The 25,238-nt window shown below is 39.6% G+C and overlaps 1 protein-coding gene and 1 pseudogene across 1 annotated transcript in view; both read right to left on the reverse strand.

Annotated features, from left to right (window-relative positions):
- Positions 1–6,013: 6,013 nt before the first annotated feature.
- Positions 6,014–25,238, reverse strand: part of EHHADH (enoyl-CoA hydratase and 3-hydroxyacyl CoA dehydrogenase) — a 50,253-nt gene continuing 31,028 nt past the window's right edge. Inside the window, exons 6-7 of the mRNA XM_065876512.1 lie at positions 19,530–19,871; positions 6,014–7,822 (exon numbers count right to left, since the gene is read on the reverse strand). Of these exons, the coding sequence (XP_065732584.1) occupies positions 6,561–7,822; positions 19,530–19,871 (1,604 nt within the window). The 3' untranslated portion in view covers positions 6,014–6,560. The remainder of the gene's footprint in view (positions 7,823–19,529; positions 19,872–25,238) is intronic.
- On the reverse strand, positions 15,246–15,730 carry LOC136122791 (serine/arginine-rich splicing factor 3 pseudogene; annotated as a pseudogene).

Genomic DNA, 25,238 nt, shown 5'->3' on the forward strand with positions numbered 1-25,238 from the left:
TGAGCAAGGCAATCCCGAAAGAAGGCCATTTTCTGGTAACACTCCTACCAACTCGGAGAATAAAATTTTCATTCCTAAAAGAGGATCTGGGTAGCACATCACATAAATTTTGAGTATACGTCTCTAATACATAATAATAGGATGTTTATAAATTATATACTTTTACTATTATATTGACATATATGACATTTTAAACACAATAACATAGAAGTTTATAAAGAGTGAGACAGTGATGAACTAAACAATGTATTAAAACATTTTGCATAGGTGATGGTTTCATACTGCTATTCACTAAGATAAGACACAATACACACTTAGGACAGGCAGACTTCATCATGAATGGTAGGTTGTAAGTCAATATTTCTAACAATCTTCTTGATAATTTCAATTTTTTGGCCAACTTCTTACCTGATCTGACTCCTTTGCTTGCATTATTTGTGTTATCTTCAACTGTTCTTTCTTTCAAAGATTATTTTTAAGGGTGCTTTCTTTGAAGGAATCTTTTGTGAGGGTTAATTTAGTTAAATTAAATAATTTAGTCTAAATATCCACTTAGCCCAGCATACATAATTTGCAATATTTCTCAATATGCTAAAAGCAAATGTAAGAGGGAGGATGCCACTGTCAACCTCTCTACATTTTGGAACTCTCCCTCTTCCCTCAAGACACTCCCTTCCTGACATGTGGCTATCTGAGACACAACCTGGTGAGGACAGCAGTGTTCTTATCTACATGAAATATTAATAAAGATTAATCTCTTTTTTTTTTTTTTGTGGTACGCGGGCCTCTCACCGCTGTGGCCTCTCCTGACACGGAGCACAGGCTCCGGACGCACAGGCCCAGCGGCCACGGCCGACGGGCCCAGCTGCTCCATGGCACGCGGGACCCTCCAAGACCAGGGCACGAACCCATGTCCCCTGCATTGGCAGGCGGACTCCCAACCACTGCGCCACCAGGGGAGCCCTAATCTCTTATTTTTTAGACAAAAATAAGTAGCAAGAGTAGTTGTAAATATTTTCTGTCTGCACCTCAATGGATCGTCTTTCACACCATCTTCGGTAGGGACACCCCATTTTAGAGATCTCTGATCTAGTGAGCAGGTTTGTGCACCCCAGATCCAGCACCTCCCTTTCGGTCAGTGCTGAGAGATATTGCTTCTTGAATTACTCCTCTTTCCATCTTTCCTTCTGATAGCACATACTTTGTTAGTGTTTTTATCTCTAATCAGGTAGGAGTCAATTTGAGGTTTAAGTAGGCCTGTGAGACTCTTTCCTACTAAGCTGATGTAATCCTTTCTGCTATCCCTTTCTCCTTGTGGTCTAGTTTTTAAATTATGTTCAGGTTCTTGGTGGTGTCTCCATGAATTGCCTACAACAATTATATGTGAAACATAACATACAAGTTTACTAGCAATTCAACATCAAGTTGAAAAACACATCACACTGGCAAAAAATTGTTTTTCTTAAAACAAGAAATCCTGTTTAATGATTAGATTCTCAAAGCTGCCTGTGTGTCAGAATGACCTACGGCACTGAGAAAAACAAAAACAAAACAAAACAAAACCCACTCATTCTTGGACCCCACCTGCATTACTTAGGGTCAGCTGTGAGGAATTAAAGAACCACAATAACAGGGTCTTACCCATAATGGGAGTTGATTTCTCTCTCACACAAATGACTGTTGGAAGGCAGAGTAGCAACTCTGCTCCATGAGGTCTTGGGGGACCAAGCTCTTTGCCGCCTTCCTTTCTGCTATCCCTAGGGAATTTTGTCCTTGTGGTCCAGTATAGTGGGTTGACCTCCAGCCTTCACATCTGTGTTCCAGGCAGCAAGATGGAGGAAGGAGAAAAAAAAGAAACAGGAAAAGGATGCATATCATCTGATCCTTAAGGTAGTTTCCCAAAGTCTGCCATGTGACACTGCCACTTACATCCTATTGTCTGGATCTCAGTCACATGTTCACAACTGATGCAAGAGAAGCTGACAATAATACTATTTATTCTGAACAACCAAATACTCAGCTAAAAATTGAGAAGTTTATTGCTAGAGAAGAGAAACTTTGGGAGACAGCCAACAGTCTCTGCCAAAACTTACAAATCAGCGATTCTTTAGGCCTTGGCGGTCTTCAGGAATCCAAGTGCACTTATGATTTGGTTGGAGAAGGTTTTGCTGTACCCCATCCTAAGGGATGTCCAGAATTAGCAACTGCTTCTGTGCTCTCTTAGAGAAGGTGGAAAGATGGACACAAGGTCGATTGCATCAGCTCTGTGCCTGTCATTTTATCAGATGCTTTCAGGCATCACTCAGCTAGGCTATTTTAGGTTTGGTGAAAGAGAACAAATAAATATTACAATTAAAATACCCTGGAATTCTTTTGACAAGAGTTAAAAGCCCTGTTCATCTCTCTCATGTTCCTCTTTCTCAGGGTGCTAGAAAAAAAAAATACTAAGAAGAACAGACAAGACGTACAGTTGACCCTTGAACAAGGCTGGGGTTAGGGGCATTGACCCTTCTCCCAGTCTAAAAATCCACCTATAATTTATAGTGGTCCCTCCATATACATGGTTCCTCAGTATCTATGGTTCCCCCGTATCAGCAGATTCAATCAACTGTGAATGGTGTAGTACAAAAGTATTTACCATTGAAAAAATGGAATTTTTCAAACCTGAGCTGTTCAAGGGTCAAATGTAATCTTTTCTAAAAATTTGGTCCACTGGAGACACCAATCTAAATGGAGACTTTCCCTCTACTTTTGTCAACTTTGTTTAGAGAGATACTTACAGCAATAAAGAGAAGAAACGGTTTGGGGGCTTGAAACCTCTACACGGTGTGCCCTGGAAACCATACTGGGTGTTGCACAACTCTACAGGGTACTGTTCACATTATTTCTGTGTGAACGGCAGCCCCTTGGAGCAGGGTATAAATGGTGTCCCTCAGAGTTGTGTAAGGTTGCTGTCCTGCAGGGAAGCAGTGTAACTTGTCTGTTAATATCGAAATACAGGTAAACTGGCAAAATAACCGTGTGGCATTGACAGTCCCAAGAAGAGTCAAAGACTGTTCTGTTCTTGGAGAAAGCTGTTTTTAAACATAGTCCAGAGAACTTGATTTATATTAATTTCATCAGTGGCTACCAAGAGGGTTCAGCTAATCTAGTGAATCTGCAACATTTCTGAATTTCTAGGTGTCTGTTTTAAAGACAAGTGTAAGACCCTAGAAATTTCAGGTTTCTACAGTGCTGTGGAATATGAGTTGCATGCACATTTCTGTCACATCATTAATCAGGGGAGTTTAGGATCCCTCACTTTCTTTCTTGCGAGCACACCTGTTCCTGCTGGAAATGAATAAGTAGATAGCAACCGCAGCTGCACGGTGGCTTTCCTGATTTAAGGAACGTAATTAGCCTCATCTTTAAAGCTGGAGTATTATGGCAAAGCTTCAAGGGTGCCTCTAATATGTAGCTCTTGTCAGAGTCAATTACCATTAGAACATATTTTTAACATGTCATTTAGAATGTGTTTTTTTTTTTTTTTTTTTTTTGCAGGTTAAAAGCTTTTTATTCAGTGCATCATCAGTTTTTTTTTTTTTTTTAAACATCTTTATTGGGGTATAATTGCTTTACAATGGTGTGTTAGTTTCTGCTCCATAACAAAGTGAATCAGCCATACATATACATATGTTCCCATATGTCTTCCCTCCTGCGTCTCCCTCCCTCCCACTCTCCCCATCCCACCCCTCCAGGCTGTCACAAAGCACCGAGCTAATATCCCTGTGCCTTGCGGCTGCTTCCCCCCAGCTATCTACCTTACTACGTTTGTTAGTGTGTATATGTCCATGACTCTCTCTTGCCCTGTCAAAACTCACCCCTCCCCCTCCCCATACCCTCAAGTCCGTTCTCCAGTAGGTCTGCGTCTTTATTCCTATCTTACCCCTAGGTTCTTCATGACATTTTTTTCCCTTAAATTCCATATATATGTGTTAGCATACAGTATTTGTCTTTTTCTTTCTGACTTACTTCACTCTGTATGACAGACTCTAGGTCTATCCATCTCATTACAAATAGCTCAATTTCATTTCTTTTTAAGGCTGAGTAATATAGAATGTGTTTTTTAAAAAATATATAGTTTTAAAATTATTGACAACAACAACAACAATAAAATAAGTCTTTAAGCAAGTGCATTTTCAATAATGGGATGGGATATCCTGGAAAGGTTTCTTCATATTAGCCACTGTTGTTTATGGGACCCAACAGTTTTAATCAGTCTTGCCTCCTTTGACACAAAATAAGGATAATTGAACTCATGCTTCTTCTTCCCATTTTATATCAATATATAAAGTATTGGTCCTTAACATTTATTGGGTCATAGACATGTCAGAGAATACAATGTAAGATATGGCACCTTTTCTAAGCAATGCACTCAGATACATATACACAAATGTTAGCATAAAATTTCAGGGATTATTGACTCAAAATCTATTCATAGACACTCTAGTTTCAAAACCCCAATCTAAAGGAGAATGTAGGATGAAAATAAGTTTTAAGAACTAAAAAAAAAAGAGAACTCAAAATTGAAATCTACTCAAGGTCTAAAGAAGAAAAAGTTGATGTGTGTATGAATTTGAAATAAGTTTACATTAATTTGAAACTAAGACACTTTGGAGACAGAGTTACTATTTTCAGGAATTTTTTTCTATTGATGTCTTTAATTTCAAGGACCAATTTATATAAAATCCAGCAATACACATCTCAACAATTATTCTAAATTGAGCTACAACTCAAAGCACACTCTAGAAGTTTTTTTGGTTTGTTTTGTACAATGGAAAACTTATGCTATATTCCTTCAAGATTTCTCTATCAGAACTTTTGGTAATTTTGTTTGGGTTCACTGGTGAAAATATTGTAAAAAATCCAGTTCCTTTACATCATCCTGAAGGACAATAACCTAAGCCCATTTGTTTGTTTGTTTACTTATTTATTAACTGTATTAAGATATAATTCACATACCATACAGTTCACACATTTAAGGTATACAAGTCAATGGTTTTTAGCAGATTTACAGAGTTATGCAACCATCACCACAATAATTTCAGAACATTTTCATCAACCCAGAAAGAAACCTTGTACCCATTAACAACCACTCCCTATTCCGCACCCCCAATCATTCCAGCCTTAGGCAAGCTGTAATCTGCTTTCTATCTCAATAGATTTGCCTATTTTTTCACTTAGCATAATATTTTCAAGGTTCATCATGTTGTAGCATGTATTAGCACTTCATTTCTTTTTATGACTAAATAATATCCTATTGTATGGCTATTCTACATTTTATTTATCCATTCATCAGTTGATGGACATTTAGGTTGTTTCCAATGTGGGGCTATTATGAATAATTCTGCTATAAACATTTGTGTACAAGTTTTTGTGTTGACTAGCCCCTCAACATTTAACCATACAAGGCAAAAAGTAAAAAGAGTTCTTATAACAAAATTAAACAAAATTTATTTTACAATAATTTTAGACTTGCTAAGATTTCATACCCAACATCACAAAGGCATATCATGACCGGGAAATGCATCATGACTTTATCACAGAATGAGAGGAGGTTAGATCCTTGAGATCTCTTCTTACACTAAGTCAACAACTTAACTACTTTCCATTACTTCTGTCTGACTAGAAGAGTAAATAAAGACCAGGTTGTGGACATCCGGTGGTCTTGAGGAAATTATCATAAAATGTTACTGAGCCTCTTGCAAGCAGCAAGGACAACTGTGCACATGGGCCTTGGACAGAAGTGTTATACTGAGCATGACTTGCCAAGCTACCCTGACCTCCCTATTCTGGTCTGAAGTATGTGGTTTCCTCACCAACTCTCAATTGTGTTTCGCCTAAACTTCAGCACTGTTCTGCCATTGATACTCTGCCTCTGACTACTGCCTCTGCCTCTCCCTTGGCAGCTTTCCAAGCTCACTCATAGAGACCCTCACTGCTGACTCTACCCTGCCAACCATCTTCACTCCACCTCTGAGACTGAAGTGATATGTATCATAGGCTTCCTTGCTGGATTAATGCCCCTCTGGACTCTAGGTCTGTCAAGAGCTGTGCAAGATGCTCAGGGGTGCATGATGAGTGTCTGTTGAATGAAGGGTCCATAAGATTTCCTATCAGTGCTACGTGTGTGAGGTTGAAAGGACTCAAAATGAATTTATACATGTATCAGTGAATAATTAATGACATATTTCTCCAATGATCAAAGAACTTGGGGACCTCAACTTATTCCTGAGGCTCTTTCCTTAGTGATTATGGTGTTAACATAAGTTTATTCACTGAGATTGAAATAATTTATCTGATAGGGACAGATTCCCAGGCATAGGAAGCACATTCCTAAAGATCTGACCCATTAGAATCTTCATCCGACAGAAGACCCAAAGAAGAGTTTTAGCTGGCCAATTACTTCTTTTGCTTTGCATTTCAGAGCAATCTTACTTTGGATCTTTGGATTTAGTTTCACTGAAATTCAATGAGCATTACCTGATGCCAGCATGTGAGGCAAAACCTGAAAGACTGAATCACAATTTACTGCTGGGGGGTCCTGCCAAGCTTTGCCACTCTTTCAGAGGAGGGTTTCCCTGGGAAGCCAGTTTTTTCAGATAGTCACAAGGCTCCAGTTGGGGAATATCAGGATTCTGCCGGTGATATTTCTGCAACTTCTCTACCACTGTGGGCAACCCAACTGTGGAAGCATAGAACATGGGCCCACCCCTGTGCCTTGGCCATCCATACCCGTGTAAATAGACCACATCAATGTGCTCTGGGGTAGCCGCCATCCCTTCTTCCAAGATGCGGAATGCTTCACTGATGAGTGAATATAAGCAGCGCTCGAGGATCTCATCCCGGCTAATGATACGTGGTTCAATGTGATAGGTTTCTCTGTACTGTGTCAGAAATTTGGAAAGCCAGGGATTAGGTTTGTGAATCCTACCTAATGGCTTATCATAAAGGTACCAACCCTCACCTGTCTTCTGGCCAAATCGTCCTGATTCACAGAGCATATCAGGAATTGGGCAATATCTCCAGCTGCCTCGCTTTCGGGAGGGAGTTCCTGGAGGCAATGTAGGCCCAGTAAGACCTTGCTCTTTTCGGGATTTCCAACCTACATCCAACCCAGCAAGATCAGACACTCTAAAAGGTCCCATTTTGAAACCAAACTCTTCCAGCACCTGATCTATCTCCTCTGGTTTACTGCCTTCTTCCAATAAGAAATATGTCTGATTATAATAAGGCTTCAACATTCGATTCCCAACAAATCCAAAACAATTTCCTACCACTACTCCAATTTTGTTAATCTTTTTTGATAAATTCATAATAGTGGCAATGGTAGTGGGGGAAGAGTATCGGCTGGGAATAACCTCTAACAACTTCATGACGTGAGCTGGTGAGAAGAAGTGGGTGCCAATGACCAAGTGAGGACGATCGCTGGAAGAAGCAATCTCATCAATGTCCAGGGCTGAAGTGTTGGTGCACAGAAATGCTTCTGGCTTGCACACAGCTGACAGTTCAGCAAAGACCTGTTTCTTCAGGTTCCTTTCCTCAAATACTGCTTCAATGACTAAATCTACACCACTAAGCTCTTTTATAGATGTAGTTAACCTGGGTTTTGGTCCTGACCAATGGTGGCCACTCTGCTGCATTTTGGACACTTCCTTTTCTAAGATGGAGGTTATTATCTTGTTTGCAGTCTCTAGCTGCTTCTTGTCTGATTCTACAGCAATCACAGGGATTTTGGCCATTGCAAAAGATATGGCAATGCCTCGGCCCATTGTTCCCAAGCCTGCAGATAAGAGTGAAGGAGAAAAAGAATGATTCAATGGTATTGGGAACTGAGAAATTACTCAGTAAATGGAAGGCTTCTGTGGAAACGTGGCATTCAAAGGTACAAATTCAAGGACTACAAATGGATTGAATACTAGTTAAGGCTAGGCACTGTATTAAGTGATTCAGAAGGTATAACAGTAAGTAGGATTCACACACAAACACACACATGCTATTAGAAATAATAAACAAGTTCAGCAAGGTTGCAGGATACAAGATCAATATACACAAATCAATTTTATTTATATATCCTAGCAATGAATAATCTGCATATGAAATTAAGAAAACAATTCCACTTATAATAGCATTAAAAAGAATACTTCAGAATAAATTTAAGGAAGAATTGTAAGACTAATAACTAATTGTAACACTAATAACAAAAGAACATTGTTGAGAGAAATTGAATAAAACCTAAATAAATGGAACGACATCCCATGTTCGTGGATCAGAAGACTTAATATTGTTAAGATGGCAATATTACCCAAGTCAATCTGCAGATCCAGTGCAATCACTATGAAAAATCCAACTGTTTTTTTTTGCAGAAATTAACAAGCTGATCCTACAAGTCATATAGAAATACAAGAAATCCAGAATAACCAAAACAATATAGAAAAAACAAAAAGAACAAACTCTTTCCAATTTCAAAACTTTTGACAAATCTACACTATTCAAGACAGTGTGATACTGGAATAAGGATAGACATATAGATCAATGAGATAGAATTGAGAGTCCTGAAATAAACTCATACATTGATGGAAAATCAATTTTTGACAAGGGTGCCAATATAATCCAATGGGGAAAGAATAGTCTTTTTCAACAAAGGTGCTGGGACAACTGATATCCATATGCAAAAGAATTTTGTTGAACTTCTACCTCACACCATATACAAAAGTAGATCAAAGTGGATCACTCAAAGTGGATCAAAGACCAAAGTAAGAGCTAAAACTGTAAAACTCTTATGAGTAAATCTTCATGACCTTGGATTAGGCAATAGTTTCTTAGAAATGACACCAAGAACATAAGCAATAAAAGAAAAAGATAGATAAATTGGACATTATCAAAATTAAAAACTTTTGTGCTTTGAAGGACACAATAAAGAAAGTGAAAAAAAACCCATAGAATAGGAGAAAATATTTGCAAATCATATATCTGATAAGGTACTTGTATCAGAATATATAAAGAACTCAAACTCGACAATAAAAAGACAGCTCAATTTAAAATTAGGCAAAGGAATCTGCAGCAACATAAATGGACCTAGATATTCTCATACTGAGTGAAGTAAGTCAGACAGAGAAAGACAAATATCATATGATATCGCTCACATGTGGAATCTTAAAAAAGGGTACAAATGAACTCATCTACAAAACAGAAATAGAGTTACAGATAGAAAACAAACTTATGGTTACCAGGGGGTAAGTAGGGGGAGGGATAAATTGAAAGATTAGGATTGATATAAACACACTACTATATATAAAAGAGATAACTAATAAGGACCTACTGTATAGCACAGGGAGCTCTACTCAATACTCTATAATGGTCTATATGGGAAAAGAATCTAAAAAAGAGTGGATATATGTATATGTATAAGACTCACTTTGCTGTACACCTGAAACTAACACAACATTGTAAATCAACTATACTCCAATAAAAATTTTTTTAAAATAAAATAAAATTAGGCAAAGGATCAATTAAACATTTCTCCAAAGAAGATATACAAATGGCCAATAAGCATATGAAGAGATGCCTAACATCATTAGTCACTATGGAAATGAGGATCAAAACCACAATGAGCTACCACTTCATACCCACTAGGATAGCTATAATTTAAAAAGACAGACGATAACAAGTTCTGGTGAGGATGTGGAGAAATTGATACCCTGATTCACTGCTGGCAAATTGTAAAATGGTGCTGTTGCAGTAGAAAACAAGCTGGAAGTTCCTCAAAATGTTAAACGTGGAGTTACCTACGATCCAGCAATTCGATTCCTAGGTAGGTAGGTAGGTATATACATAACCCAAGAGAAATGAAGACATACATCCACACAAAACTTGTACATAGATGTTCATAGCAGCATTATTCAAAATAGCCAAAAAGAAGAAACAAGCCAAATGTCTATCAACATGGATAAACAAAAGGTGGTATGTCTCTCCAGTGGAATATTACTCAGCCGTAAAACTAAATGGTACATCCTATAACATGGATGAGCCTTAAAAAACATTATGCTAAGTTAAAGAAGTTGGATGCAAAAGTTTACTTGTTATATGATTCCATTTATATGACATGTCCAGAATAGGAACATCCATAGAGACAGAAAGTAGATTAGTAGTTGCCAGGAGCTGGGAGGATGGGCAATGAGGAATAACTGCAAATGGGTACAGGGTTTCTTTTTAAAGTGATGGAAATGTTCTAAAATTTTTTGTGGCAATGGCTACACAACTTTATGAATATCTAAAAACCACTTAAGTGTACTCTCTTTTTGGTGACAATTGTTACTATGTCTTTTAAAAATGTTTTAATTGCGGTAAAATACATTTAACATGAAACTTAACATCATAACCATTTCTAAGGGTACAGTTCAGGGGCATTAAGTACATTCACAGAGTTGTGCAACCAGCACCACCATCCATCTCCAGAACACTTTTCATCTTGCAAAACTGAAACTCTGGACTTCCCTGGTGGCGCAGTGGTTGAGAGTCCGCCCACCGATGCGGGGGACACGGGTTCGTACCCCGGTCCAGGAAGATCCCACATGCCGCAGAGCAGCTGGGCCCATGAGCCGTGGCCGCTGAGCCTGCGCATCCGGAGCCTGTGCTCCGCAACGGGAGAGGCCACAGCAGTGAGAGGCCCGCGTACCGCAAAAACAAAAAACAAACAAACCTGAAATTGTACTTATTAAACAATAACTCCCCATTTTGCCCTCTCCCCAGCCCCTGGCAACCATCATTCTACTTTCTATCTTTATAATTTTGACTACTCTAGTCTTTTTCAACAAAGACTACTCTAGGTGCCTCATATAAGTGGAATCAAATATTATTTGTCCTTTTGTGACTAGCTCATTTCTCTTAGTAGAATAGCCTCCAGGTTTATTCATGTTGTAGCGTGTATCAGAATTTCCCACCTTTTAAGACTGAATAATAGCCCTTTGAATATATATATGTACCACATTTTGTTTATTCATTCATCTGTTAATGGACATTTGGGTTGCTTCCACCATTAGTCCACTATTGTGAATAATTCTGCTATGGACATGATTATACAAATACCCGTTTGAGTCCCTGCCTTCAATTCTTTTTGATATACCCAGAAGTGGAATTGCTGAATCATATGGTAATTCTAGTTTTAATTTTTGGAGGGATTGCCATACTTTTTTTCAGCAGTTGCAGCATTTGATGTTGAATTGTACTCTTTAAATGGGTGAACTTTATGACATATGTTTCACCTCAATAAAACTGTTATTAAAAATATGAGTAGGACTTCCCTGGTGGCGCAGTGGTTGAGAATCTGCCTGCCAATGCAGGGGACACGTGTTCGAGCCCTGGTCTGGGAAGATCCCACATGCCGCGGAGCAACTAAGCCCGTGCGCCACAGCTACTGAGCCTGCGCGACTGGAGCCTGTGCTCTGCAACAAGAGAAGGCCACGACAGTGAGAGGCCCGCGCACCGCGATGAAGAGTGGCCCCCGCTCTCCGCAACTAGAGAAAGCCCTCGCACAGAAACGAAGACCCAACACAGCCAAAAATAAATAAATAGATAAATTTAAAAAAAAAAAAAAAATATGAGTAGTACCAACCCTCAAGGAACTTATAATCTAGTGATGGGAAAGAAAAAGGTTCATAAATATCCACCCTTAAAGGTAAAGTAAGTGATGAGAGAAGTTCAAATTTCTTTGGTGATTCAAAGGAAAGAGATTATTTTTGGTTGGATGAGTCAAGAAAAACTTCAAGATAAAGATATTTGAAGAAATATTTAAAGAAAGATCAAACTAAAACAGTGAAATTGGAGAAGTTGAACCACCCAGCTGGGGAAGGGAAAAGAAAAGTGAGAAATATTTTTTTAAAAGGCAAGAAGGATGGAAAATGTAGAAAAATTATTCGATGGCAAAGATGTTGCTATTTCTTTCCCACACCATTTCATTTTCTTCCTGGGCACATAGAAGCCTGTACTTTCTAAACCTCTGGTATCCTGGTACGGCCTGTAACTAATTCTGGTCAAGGGAATGGGGAAGAGGGTGGTGTGGGATCACGACTGGCCCCTAAAATCACCCACAAAATCCTTCATTACCACCTGGGTATAGAGGATGCAGAGGACAACTCTGAGGCTTTGGAGGAGACCCTAGAGCAGATGTTGGCCTGCAGGTTGCATCCAGCCCACTGCCTGCTTTTGTACTGCTGGTGAGCTAAGAATATTTTAACATTTTAAATAGCTGAAAATGAAAGAATAAGAATATTTTGTGACACAGGAAAATTATATCAAATTCAAATTTTAGTGTCCATAAATAAAGTTTTACTGGAATCAATCACACTGATTTGTTTTTGTATTGTCTATGGCTGTTTCTTTTCTTCAGCTACTTTAATTATAAAAATCTTTCACATTCTCAAAAAAAAACCGGAAAACCAGAAGGCAACAGTCTAGTACAGAAATATACAACCAGAAGATATTACCACCAACCAGGTCCGACAACTAAATCATGTTGGGGATTCTGAAAATAAAAGCACACTAATACAAAGTAGTAAACCAGTGGTTCTTATATAATCAGGGATGGAAAAATGAGTCAGTAGGCCTGGAAAACACCATTCCTGAAAAAGAAACACTGTAAGAATATAAACCATAACTCTACAGTAAAAAGCGACCAGGACTTGCCATTCAGACATGGGTGAATCTAAAAAGGTGGTGATGCCATCTACTGATCACATGACCTTTCAAGGAACAGTAAAAAAGCATAGAAACAGTAGGTAAAATGTATCTACATCTCATAAAATTAAAATTTCTCTGGCTAGTTTATCTTTGTATTTACCTTTCTGCTTAAGACATGGAGGTCAGAAGTAACCCACAATGAACCGAGAACCATAGAATATTAACTATTCTTGAAAGCATAAAAACCAACTATAATCCTTACATATGTTCCTTAAATTATCACCAAGTATTATTAATAGTGACCTCTAGTGAACACCTGTAATCATTACACCACAAGTCAAAGTCTCTGTGACTGCTTTCAGTATCATACTCAACTGAGAATGCAAGACAAAACTGGCCAACGGGACTTGTTAATTTCAGAAATCAAAGTAACTAAACTTTTTAATAGCCACAATTTAAATGTAGAATGTAAGGTTTTAACGACTTCTATCTTCCATATTTTTAACAAGCCATAAAATTGTGCTAGGTTTTCTGGTTAAAGTGATTGCAAATTTGGACCCTAAGGTTAAATCCTGGAGGTTAATTTTATATCAGGTCTGTATTAGCCACATTATAGCTATAATCCACTATCCTTTTTACAGAAACCCTTCCAATTCAAGACTCTGCAAGTTGTATACTGCCAAACATGCCCATGTAGATTTATAAGAGCAGTGTAATATTGATGTACCATATTACTTCCATGAATTCTTAGCTATCTTGCCTTGCTTGATCCTAAGCTATGAAATGCCAAAAGAAAAAAGGCCCAAAGCCCGAGCTCCCAGTAAATCAATAGGCCATCTTAAAAGTGTCTTCTGTAACAAGGCTCATACTGAACTCCACTGACACCAGTTCTCTCCCTGTGACACCCAGGACTCTCCTCCCTTGATATGTGCGTGAAAGGTGAAGAAGGACCACTGGAAATAATTTGTTTAGGATCTGTATCTTATAAAACATTCTTATAGATTAATACAATGACATCTTTTATATTAAAGAAAGTCAGTACAGCATAATCCAAAACTATCTTTAAATAGTACATTTAAGGAAACTAAGCCAAAAGACTGTTGCATTATGATTTAATCTAATTGCACAAAAATTTGAAATTACAACTCCTCTAGATTTCTAAGAAGAAGGTTATGCATGCCTCCATATTCAATTCTGCATTGTTACATTTAAACCAGATAGTGAATTTCACATCATGATGGATCAATTTAGAATTTCCATGCAACACCTCAAATTATATAAAATGGAAGCAATTTTTAAAGCTTTGTGGAATGTTTAAAGTTCTACTTTGTGCTAAAGTTTCTTTTGTTTGTTTGTTTGTTTTACCAGCAACTTTGGATTATAATGTATCAGGTGGCTATACTTTAAAATGCTGGTCACTGAATATCATGGACTTTGAACTGGCTTCTACTCCTAAAAATGTATCATCACTTAAGTAGACAACCAAAAATTCCCTTCACTTCAAAAGCCTCAAATTGTGTTTCTTACAAAATAAGATTTGTGTAACAAACTGCCTTCTATGGGACCAGAACTATGCTAATAGTGGGTTCAACTATTACACAATTATGTTAATATTTTATTTTCAAAAGCACTTTACAAGAAAATGTAAGTATGGCTTCCAATAGGAATGTTATACCTGGACTTGATTGGTACCAAGCTCAGATTTTAGTTTTGCGAGGAAAAACAGGCTTTCAGGTTAAACAACAATTTGTAACCAAAACTTTAATCCCAAGGATTCTCACAAAACATATTACAAATGACAGCATGAAAAAAAAATCTTGCACAGTAACTCAAAGTTCAGCTCTACAATGTACCCTTAAACTAGCAGGACATGGGTATATTGAATAGTCTCAAATTTCCAAATAATATTATAAAGAGCTATGTATTCATATACAGCAATCACAGAAGGAACTTATGACCTAAAGCAAAGGTAAACTAACTTTCTTGAAACTTCTTAGATTCTAAACCCACCAGACAACCTCTTGTCCGGGGTGAAGACTAGTGGAATTTTTAAACCTCTAATCTAGTTTAAGGGTGCAGCTTTTATTTTTACCTGCTGATTTGTGTTCACAGCAGCTTTTAAAGACTGCTTGCTTAACTACAGCTGCATATCCCAGCTACAGAAAGTCTTTTCAATTTTTGCCAGTTTTGTTTCCATAATATTAAACATCACACTTTAGCTGGACAGGAGTTAGAGGTTTATTATCAGTCTATGCAAGACTAAAAATTCAAAGCAAATTCAATTTTGCATAAGGGAACATTGTAAAGTAACAATTCTTGATATTACATGCCTCATATAATCCATTTCAAACCATAGAGAATTACATCTTTATGTGTCACTGTTCCAAGAGACAAACAAATGTGAACAGCTAAAACATTTAAAAAATGCACCAAACTTACGAAGTCTCAAACAAAACTTGAATTTTCTGTACATACTCCTGTCAAATGAAGTTATTTCCTGTGCACCACTCCTCTTGCAAACTGGTCTTCTATTTCCTTTCATTTGACCTGGATCGGCTAGGAGACCCAGAGAAAGATCAGGGCGGCTTGTGATTTCTCTCCTGGGACAGTGATCTCTCTCTTCTCCTATATCTAGAAAGGGACCTGCTCCGGCTGCGGGAGAAGCTTCTCCGTCTTGGAGATGTGTGGTGAGGTGGAGGACTCCTCCTCCGATAATCATCTCGAGGGCGACGACCCCAAGAACGAGGCGGCCCACGATTTTAACTTCTCTTTTCCCCATTCGACAGGTCCACTCTTACTCGGCGACCACATAGTGTTCTCTCATCCAGCTCTTGGACAGCATCGGCTGCATCTCGGGATCTTCAAATAAAACAAAAGCGAAGCCGGGAGGGTTTCTAGCAAACCACACACTTCGGAGTGGTCCATAATAGCCAAAAGCTTGTTCCAATTCAGCCTTGTTTCCAAGATTACCTACATAAACTTTACAGTCCAACAGACAGGAATCACGATGCATTTCAAGATCTCGGGTTAGAAACGCGAAGGCTCAAATCCACACACCCTCAGCTGGGTCTTCCCGGTCCCCTCCCGCCTGGCACCCGCAGATGCTATCGCACACCCGTCGTCCACGAAATTGCTCTATGGCTGTTTTTGTCCTCAATAGCAGAGTTGAGTAGTTGCAACAGAGACCATATGGGCCCAAAAGTCTAAAACATTTACTATCTGGAACTTTACAGAAAAAATTTGCTGACCCTTATTATCCAGGAGGATGGCAGAACCGCTACTTGGAAAGAACCTGGTTCTAGAATTACTGTGGAGTGAGGAGGAAAATGATCTTTATTGTGCTAAGCCACTGAGATTGTTATTTGTTACAGCAGCAGTTTACCTGTTACCTAAGCAACCCACTGTGGATGTTTTGTGAAAGACATGTATATATAACTCTTCTACACTTCACAATGACTAGCTTTGGGATTGTTTTTTTTTTTTTTCAATTGAAGTTTAGTTGATTTACAATATTCTTTAGTTTTAGGTGTACAACATAGTGATTCAAAATTTTTATAGATTATACTGGATTTAAAGTTATTATAAAATATTGGCTATATTACCTGTGCTGTACAATATATCTTTGTAGCTTATTTATTTTATACATAGTAATTTGTGCCTCTTAATCCCCTGTGGCAATTGGTTTTGAATAAAGAATGTTATCAATAATAAGAAGTCACTGATTTAGTTTCTCTGGAATATATTTAATTTTTAAATTGTATTAAATTATTTAATATAATATATACATTAAATTATTTAAAACATTTAGGTTTCCAAATTTACTAAGCATCTGCATTTCACTCAGTAACAAGAGGGCTGGATAGCTCTCACTGTTGTAGCAGCTTGTATCCTAAACTTTGGCCTGGGTAAATAGGAGGTAGATTTGGGGGTTCAAAACCCTGGCCTCCTAGCTTTCAGTCCCAAGCTGAAAATTCCTACCATGTAGAGATTATAAACTCACAGGGACAATAAGGACTAATGAGAAGTTTATGTGAAAGTGCTTTGTAAAGTATAATGTCATGCAGGTGATATCTCAGAACTGAACACAGCGGGGGAAGGAAGCCCACCTGGTGAAGATGGAGCAGAGCTCCTCGGCGCTCACCTCTCAGAGCAGGTCTGCTGACGGACCGCTGGGCTCCAAACAACTCATAATCCAAACTACAAAGTGGGCCAGACTAATGCTTTTTAGAAGTGTCTTAGCTATAACTTTAGATCTTCTTCAGTTCTATAAACTGATACTTTTCATTTAATCACTGAAACAAAATATACATGAAAACAATATCTATTTCTTTCAAAAAGTTCTTAGCTACTAACTTCTCTTTTCACAACCTTGTGGTCTCAAAGTTCTCAAGAACAAAGGGCTGAAAGACCAAACTTTTCACTGTTGGTAATTATGTTTTCATAGGTATATATTGCATTTACATTGAATTTAGTTTCTTAATTTTTCCTCATTAAACACACACAGACAGGGACCAGGCGTCCTGCTCCTGTACCAAATCACTGCCTTTAACTGCCATGGAATTAAATCTAGTCAAGAACCTCTTCTACTCAGAGAAGTAAATACAGGATAAGGGATGCTTTGACTACTGGTTCTGCAGTGTTTGGTCAACTGCAGTCTTCTCCCCTTCTGACAGCCCTGAGAGTCCAGGTGAGGTGGGAGAATGAGAACTTGCAGTTTGCGTCGACCTGATCTGAGAACATAGGCTCATGGAAGTGCAAAGTTGGGTTCACCTGGGGTTTTGCCAGGGGGCATAATGAAAGGATGAGTCGTGGCATTTGAGGACATTGGTAAGAGAGTAGTTGAAGTGATGACTGGAAATGAAAACTGAATAGAGAAGAAAGTAAAGATAGGAGGAGCTGATCAAGTAACACATGTACTAGTTAGAATAACCGAGAAAGGGATGTGGGAAAATACAATGTTGTGGTGAAAAAGTGAGATTTCACATTTCAGAGGTGGAGAAATGTTCAGGGTAAAGACAAGACCTACGGTAAAGCCATAAGTATGGGTCACAGAAGTGAAGTGAGGTGAGCGTCGCTGGATCTGAGGCAGTGAAGGAACCCAGAAGCAACAGAGCTGGGTTATTCAGGGCTGAATTATTCACACAGAGGATGAAGACAACCAGATGGCAGCAGGATTTGGGCCACAGAGGATAACTGTGAGCCAGGTACTAAAATGAGGGCAAAGCAGGGGAGCACTGACAGTAATGAGGAGGGATAAAGTGATACGACTGGATGGCAGGACCACAGAGGAGAGTGTCCTGAAAGGGGTAATGGTCTGAGAGGGGAACTGGGAAGTGACAGTGAGGTCCATGGAGTGTGGGAGAAGCAACAGCATTCTCTTGACAGGGCTGCAGGAGAAGCAGGTGCCCAGGGTAAGCCAGGTTTCAGGCAGGAGACAGAGGGGGAGCCATTAGTAAACCAGATGAGGCTGTGGGCGTGTTCCAGAGGACACAGGGTGTGGCGGGAGGCTGTGTCACAAAGAGGAAGTGCAGAGCGGGATGTGGATAAACATGAAGAAGGGGGAAATGACGAACTCTCTCACTTTATTTTTATCCACGTTGTCTTCTACACAGTCTAAATGCTTTTTCAAATATTTTTCAGAACAATGTGGGGTATACTTAAAAAAAAAAACCTTAAACTTTTAAATATTCCATGCTAGACACAAACCTGAAGTATTTTTAAAAAGCTCACAATAAGGAAATAGGGAAATTCTCAAATGATGGTTGACAAACAGAATACTGATAAACTTAAAACTTTTACTATTATTTTGCATTAATTATTCTTGGCTTGAAGGAATACAAGGAAGAAGAAAGAGGTAAGTACATAAGTGGGAACAAATATTGGTGTTGCTGAAAGAGTATAAAAAAGGGATACTCATAGTTCTTTGTCACACTATTTATCCATCTCCTTAAAAAGTCACAAGTGAAGAGGGTCAGTGCTAGAGGAGCACAATGTGTTTGCGTTAAAGACACACTATTTTATTCCCAAACTTGACTGAAACCATAACAGACTAAGAAGATGTAGAGAGGGCTCTTCCCCTCCAAGCTGGGTTGGTGTTAGAGAGCTGGGTGAGGGTTAAGAAAGTTGATGCTTTTAGTAAACTTTGGACCTCCTCCCCCAGAAGACTGTATACAAGCTAATACATATAACATTTCGCTTACTATTTCAGGAGGTTTGGAATCTACCCAAGACCATTCTTGGGCCAAGACTAAGAGAAAGTGAAGTTTAGGAAAGTGGCCTGAAGAAGGCAATCAGAGAGCTAGCTTCTGAGGAAAGAAGACATTTTGTTTGAGAAATTTTCTAGGGGAAAAAGTAGGGAAGCCACTATTTCAGAGTTCAGATGAATTTGAGGATAGTGGTTTTGAACCAGGAGAAGCGAATGGATGCAAGGACCAGAAAGATATAGCCTTCATTCCAAATCCCTAGCTATAGGAGTGACAGCACACACTTTGAAATGTGCAACATATTAATAATCATTGTTGGGAAATCCAGGAATGAGAGACATGGAAGAGGTAGAAATGAGTTAAAAAATGCCCAGAGTCTGGAATCAGACAGACCTACATTAGACGACTTGGCTTTCATTAGCTCACTGTTGAGAAGGTTAGTTTCTAGGCCTCACATATAAAGTAAAGATAGTTCATGGGCTGGAGTGAAAATTAAGTTAGCTAAAACAAGTGATATGTTTGGCAAACAGCCTGGCACCTGGTGGCCCTAAGCAAATGGTAATACTTTACGTGTGCAGATTTGGGGAGTGACATTACCCTTGTTCTTACCTAGAATGCCAACAGAAGAGATGGGCCGTGCCAGTGCTGTTTTCCAGGATGCTCCAGAGGGAGTGGACCACTTATTTGTGGTCCTCTCCGCCAAGAAACAATATTGCAGGGCTCTAGCCTGCCCTGATCTCTGAAGGTACACATACAGCTCCTCTTCCTTCTTGATGCCCACCTCATAGGGATACTGGACAGCGGCCTGGACTGCACGGATGGAAGTCTCCTGAGAAAGGCACCCAGGGTGCTGCTTCCGCATCTTCCGAAGGGCTTCACTGAAAATGGTGTCCATGTTGGACAAGCTCTGGATCGGCTTGTTGTAGATTCTACGGGATTCTAGAGATTGATCTGAAAGAAATAAGAAAGAAAATTTGGAAATGTTACATATACCAGGGGAATATGTGTATATAGCAATAGTAATAACTTGTTCAAATTCAAAATATGAAATTAAATACTATTCATCAAGATATTTAATGTAACACTAATACCAAAATCTCTGACATCTTTGCAACTTAGTCCCATTAGATAGAATTTAATAGACTCAAAGCAATTTCCAGTTACCTAATTGAGGCATAAAAGTTACACTTTCTTTTTACTTCAAGGCCAAGATAATATTATGATAGATTAATTATATCAATCTGCCAGTGAGCTTAAGGAAAATCGTTCTGAGTTAATGATATTTTAGGTTCAAAATAATTTTAACTCCATGCTTAACAGTAACAAAAACTTTAAAATACCTAGAAAAGGAGACAGTGTAATATCGGCACAAGGAAGAGATACAAATCAATGGAGAGAATTGAGAGTTCAAAAATAAATCCTTATAATCACTGCCAATTGATTTTCAACACAGGTGCCAAAACAATTTAATGAGAGAAAGGAGATGCTGCGGACAACTGGATATCCACATGAAACAAACAAACTTAGATCCTTACCTAGCACCATATATAAAAATTAATTCAAAATGGATCATAAATCTAAATTGAAGAGCTAAAACTATAAAATTTTCTAAAAAAAAAAAAAAAAGAAAAATCTTTATGACCTTTGGTTAGGCAAAGTATTCTTAGCACAATCCATGAAAGAAAAAAATCAATAAGTTGGACTTCATCAAAATTAAAGACTTTTGTACTTCAGAGAACACCATTAAGCAAATGAAATTAAATGAAATGAAATGATAAACCATAGACTGGGAGAAAATATTTGTGTGGTAGGCAAAATAACACCCTCCCCAAATGTCTACTTCCTAATCCCCAGAACCTATGAATATATTACCTTACATGGCAAAGAGACTCTACAGATGTGATTAAGGTTAAAGACCTTGAAATGTGAAGATTACCGTGTATTATCCAGGTGGGCCCAATCTAATTACATGAATGCTTAAAAGAGGAGAGCCTTTCCCAGCTGGAGTGAGACAGGAAGAGTCAGAGAGATGCAACACAGGAAAGACTGGCTCCATGGATGGGATGACAATCTGGCTTTGAACATGGTGGAAGGGGGCCAGGAGCCAAGGAATGCAGTGACCTCTAGAAGCTAGGAATGGCCATCAGTTTACAACCAGCAAAAACATGGAGACCCTGGTCCTACAACACAAGTACTGAATTCTGCCAACAACCCGAGTGAGCAGTAAACAGATTCTCCCTTAGAGCCTTCAGAAAGGAGTGCAGCTGCTGACACCTGGGTTTAGTCCAGTGAGACCCCTACCAGACTTCTGACCTATAGATCATGAAGTAATACGATTGTGTTGTTAAAACTGCTGAGCTTGTGGTAATTTGTTATCAAGCAGTAGAAAATGAATACAATTTGCATACAGAATATCTAATTAAGTATTTGTATCCAGAGTATATAAAGACCTCTTATGACTCAATAATAAGAAGGCAAACAACTCAATTTTTTTTTTTTTTTTTTTTTTTAGCTGGGTTTTTTTTTTTTTTTTAATTATTTATTTATTTATTTTTGGCTGCGTTGTGTCTTCGTTGCTGTGCGAGGGCTTTCTCTAGTTGCGGCGAGCGGGGGCCACTCTTCATCGCGGTGCACGGGCCTCTCGCTGTCATGGCCTCTCTTGTTGCAGAGCACAAGCTCCAGATGCGCAGGCTCAGCAGTTGTGGCTCACGGGCCTAGTTGCTCCGCGGCACGTGGGATCCTCCCAGACCAGGGCTCGAACCCGTGTCCCCTGCATTAGCAGGCAGACTCTCAGCCACTGCGCCATCAGGGAAGCCCCACAACTCAATTTTAAAATGGGTAAAAACTTGAGTGGATATTTCACCAAAGAGCATATACTAACAAGCAGTGAAAAAACGTTCAGCATCATTAGTCATTAGGGAAATGCAGATTAAAACCACAATGAATGTGGTAGGCAGCCTCTAAGTAATGGGATGTCGTTTCTGAGATTAAATGACAAAAAGACTCTTGCTCTCTCACTTGCTCGCTCTGAGGGAAACAAGCTACCATGGGTGAGCTGCCCTCCAGTGAAGCCCATGAGGCAAAGAACTGAAGGAGGCTTTCAGCCAACAGCCAGTGAGGAACCAAGGCCTTCAGTTCAACAGACCAAGAGGAACTGAATTCCACTAACAGCCACTTGAGTGAGCTTGGAAGCAGATCACTCCCCAGTCAAGTCTCCAGGTAGATACAGTCCCCCCTGCAATACCTTGAATGTAGTCTTTTGTGAAACCCTAAACCAGAGGGCCTAGCTAACCACACGAAGATACCACAGAAACTGTAAGATAGTAATTGTTTGATTTTAAGCAAATAAATTTTGGGATAATTTGTTATGCAACTATAGAACCAACACAGACCCACTAGAAGGACTATCATCAAAAAGACATGACACAGAATGTTGGCGGTGATGTGGAGTACCTGGAACCCTCGTGCGTTGCTTGTGAGAATGTAAAACAGTACATTCACTTTGAAAAACAGTTTGGCAGTTTCTTAAAAAGATAAACTTACTGTTCGACCCAGCAATTTCACTCCTAGGAATCTACCCAAGAGAAATGAAAACATATAAAACTTGTATGTGAATACTCACTGCAGCATTATTCATAGTAGCTCAAGACCAAAAACAATGTGAATATCCAACTGATGAACGGATAAAGAAAATGTGGTATAGCCATACAATGAAATACTATTCAGCAATAAAAAGGATCAAACTGGACTTCTCTGGTGGCGCAGTGGTTAAGAATCCACCTGCCAATGCAGGGGACACAGGTTCCAGCCCTGGTCCAGGAAGATCCCACATGCCGCAGAGCAACTAAGCCCGTGCACCACAACTAATGACCCTGCGCTCTAGAGCCTGAGAGCCACAACTACTGAGCCCACATGCCACAACTACTGGAGCCTGCGTGCCACAACTTCTGAAGCCCGCATGCCTAGAGCCCGTGCTCTGTGACAAGAGAAACCACTGCAGTGGGAAGCCCGAGCACCGCAACAAAGAGTAGTCCCCGCTCACTGCAACTAGCAAAAGACTGCGCGCAGCAATGAAGACCCAATGCAACCAAAACTAACTAACTAAATTAATTAATTAATTAATTAATTTAAAAGGGACTTCCCTGGTGGCACAGTGGTTAAGAATCCACCTGCTGATGCAGGGGACACAGGTTCGAGTCCTCATCCAGGAAGATACCACATGCTGCGGAGCAACTAAGCCCATGTGCTGTAACTACTGAGCCTGTGCTCTAGATCCTGCATGCCACAGCTACTGAAGCCCGGGTGCCTAGAGCCCATGCTCTGCAACAAGAGAAGCCACCGTAATGAGAAGCCCACGCACCACAATGAGGAGCAGCCTGCACTCACCTCAATGAAGACCCAACACAGCCAGGAAAAAAAAAAAAAAGGATCAAACTAATGATACATGCTACAACACAAATGAACCTTAAAAACATTATGCAAGCTGAAAGAAGCCAGATGCAAAAGATTACATATTGATGTGATGTAATTTATTTTAAATGTCCAGAAGAGGCAAATCTATAGAGACAGAAAGATCAGCTGTTGCCTAGGGCTGGGGGTGGGAGTGGGGGTAAGCTGCAAAAGGGCAGAGGGAACTTTTGGGGATAGTGGAGAAGTCCTAAAACTGATTTATGGGGATGGTTGCGCAACTCTAACTCAAAGGCAAATTATGCCTCATCAAGGCTGTTAAAAAATATCTAGGGCTTCCCTGGTGGCGCAGTGGTTGGGAGTCCGCCTGCCCATGCAGGGGACACGGGTTCGTGCCCCGGTCCGGGAGGATCCCGCGTGCCGTGGAGCGGCTGGGCCCGTGGAGCGGCTGGGCCCGTGAGCCATGGCCGCTGGGCCTGCGCGTCCGGAGCCTGTGCTCCGCAATGGGAGAGGCCACAGCAGTGAGAGGCCCGCATACCAGAAAAAAAAAAAAAAAAAAAAAAAAATATCTAGCAATGAAAAAAAAAAAAAATCTAGCAATGAATTTGTTAAGAAAGGTACAAGACCCTTACAAAGGCCTATATAACATTTTATTGAAGAACATAAAATAATACCTTAATAAAGAATGACCGGGGCTTCCCTGGTGGCGCAGTGGTTGAGAGTCCGCCTGCCAATGCAGGGGACGCGGGTTCGTGCCCCGGTCTGGGAGGATCCCACATGCCGCGGAGCGGCTGGGCCAGTGAGCCATGGCCTCTGAGCCTGCGCGTACAAAGCCTGTGCTCCGCAACGACGGGAGAGGCCACAACAGTGAGAGGCCCGCGTATCGCAAAAAAAAAAAAAAAAAAAAAAAAAAAAAAAAAAAAAAGAATGACCCCATGTCCCTGAATATAAATATTTAATAGCATAAAATAAATATTTTCCATATATTATATATGAATTTCTAATCAGAATCCTTGTGGCCCTATTTTCTAAAATAACTCAAAAGAATTATTTTAAAGCTTACATAAAAGTATAAATGTGTAACAAATTTATTTTTCCTAAAATAGTTTTCTAAAATAGTATTCCAGAAACCGTTTCCTAAAAAGTGCTACTATCTCTTAAAAAATAAAGCAATATATCAAAAATGTACACCTTAGTTAATTAGACCAGAAACCTATCAGAGCTTACAAAGCAGTTTCACTATAAAAAGACAGATGAATGTGAGCCAGTCTGGCATTGGTATGTTACTATGTGTCCAAGGGAGAGTAAGGTTTGGATATAATCATGTGCACAAGGAAGAACTGTATCTGTGAGGCATTGTATAATCTCAACCTTTTTTTTTTTAACCTAGTTGGCAAGAACATTTCCTTAATGCTTGATTACTATGTAGAATTGAAAAGAATGGATTTTTTTTTTTTTCTTTTGCGGTACGCTGGCCTCTCACTGTTGTGGCCTCTCCCGTTGCGGAGCACAGGCTCCGGACGCGCAGGCTCAGGGGCCATGGCTCACAGGCCCAGCCGCTCCGCGGCATGTGGGATCTTCCCAGACCGGGGCACGAACCCGTGTCCTCTGCATCGGCAGGCGGACTCTCAACCACTGTGCCACCAGGGAAGCCCAAAAGAATGGATTTTTAAATTAATGCTTTCCCATATGATATAAGAATAAGATTCAGGAAAGGAGGCAAGATGATGAGTAGCAGCATGTGGTCCTTGTTATTGTTGGAAAAACATGAACTCTACCCAACAGGCTACCAACTACTTGCTCAGTTAACCAATGAGTTACCCAATCCTTTATGGGAAGGCAAGCTCAGTGCAGAAGGATGAAGACCTTTCCAGGGCCTACAGCTGATTTAATTCCCTGGTGGCTCAAAAG

The sequence above is a fragment of the Phocoena phocoena genome, chromosome 4 (assembly GCF_963924675.1).
Source record: "Phocoena phocoena chromosome 4, mPhoPho1.1, whole genome shotgun sequence".
Lineage (NCBI taxonomy): Eukaryota > Metazoa > Chordata > Mammalia > Artiodactyla > Phocoenidae > Phocoena > Phocoena phocoena.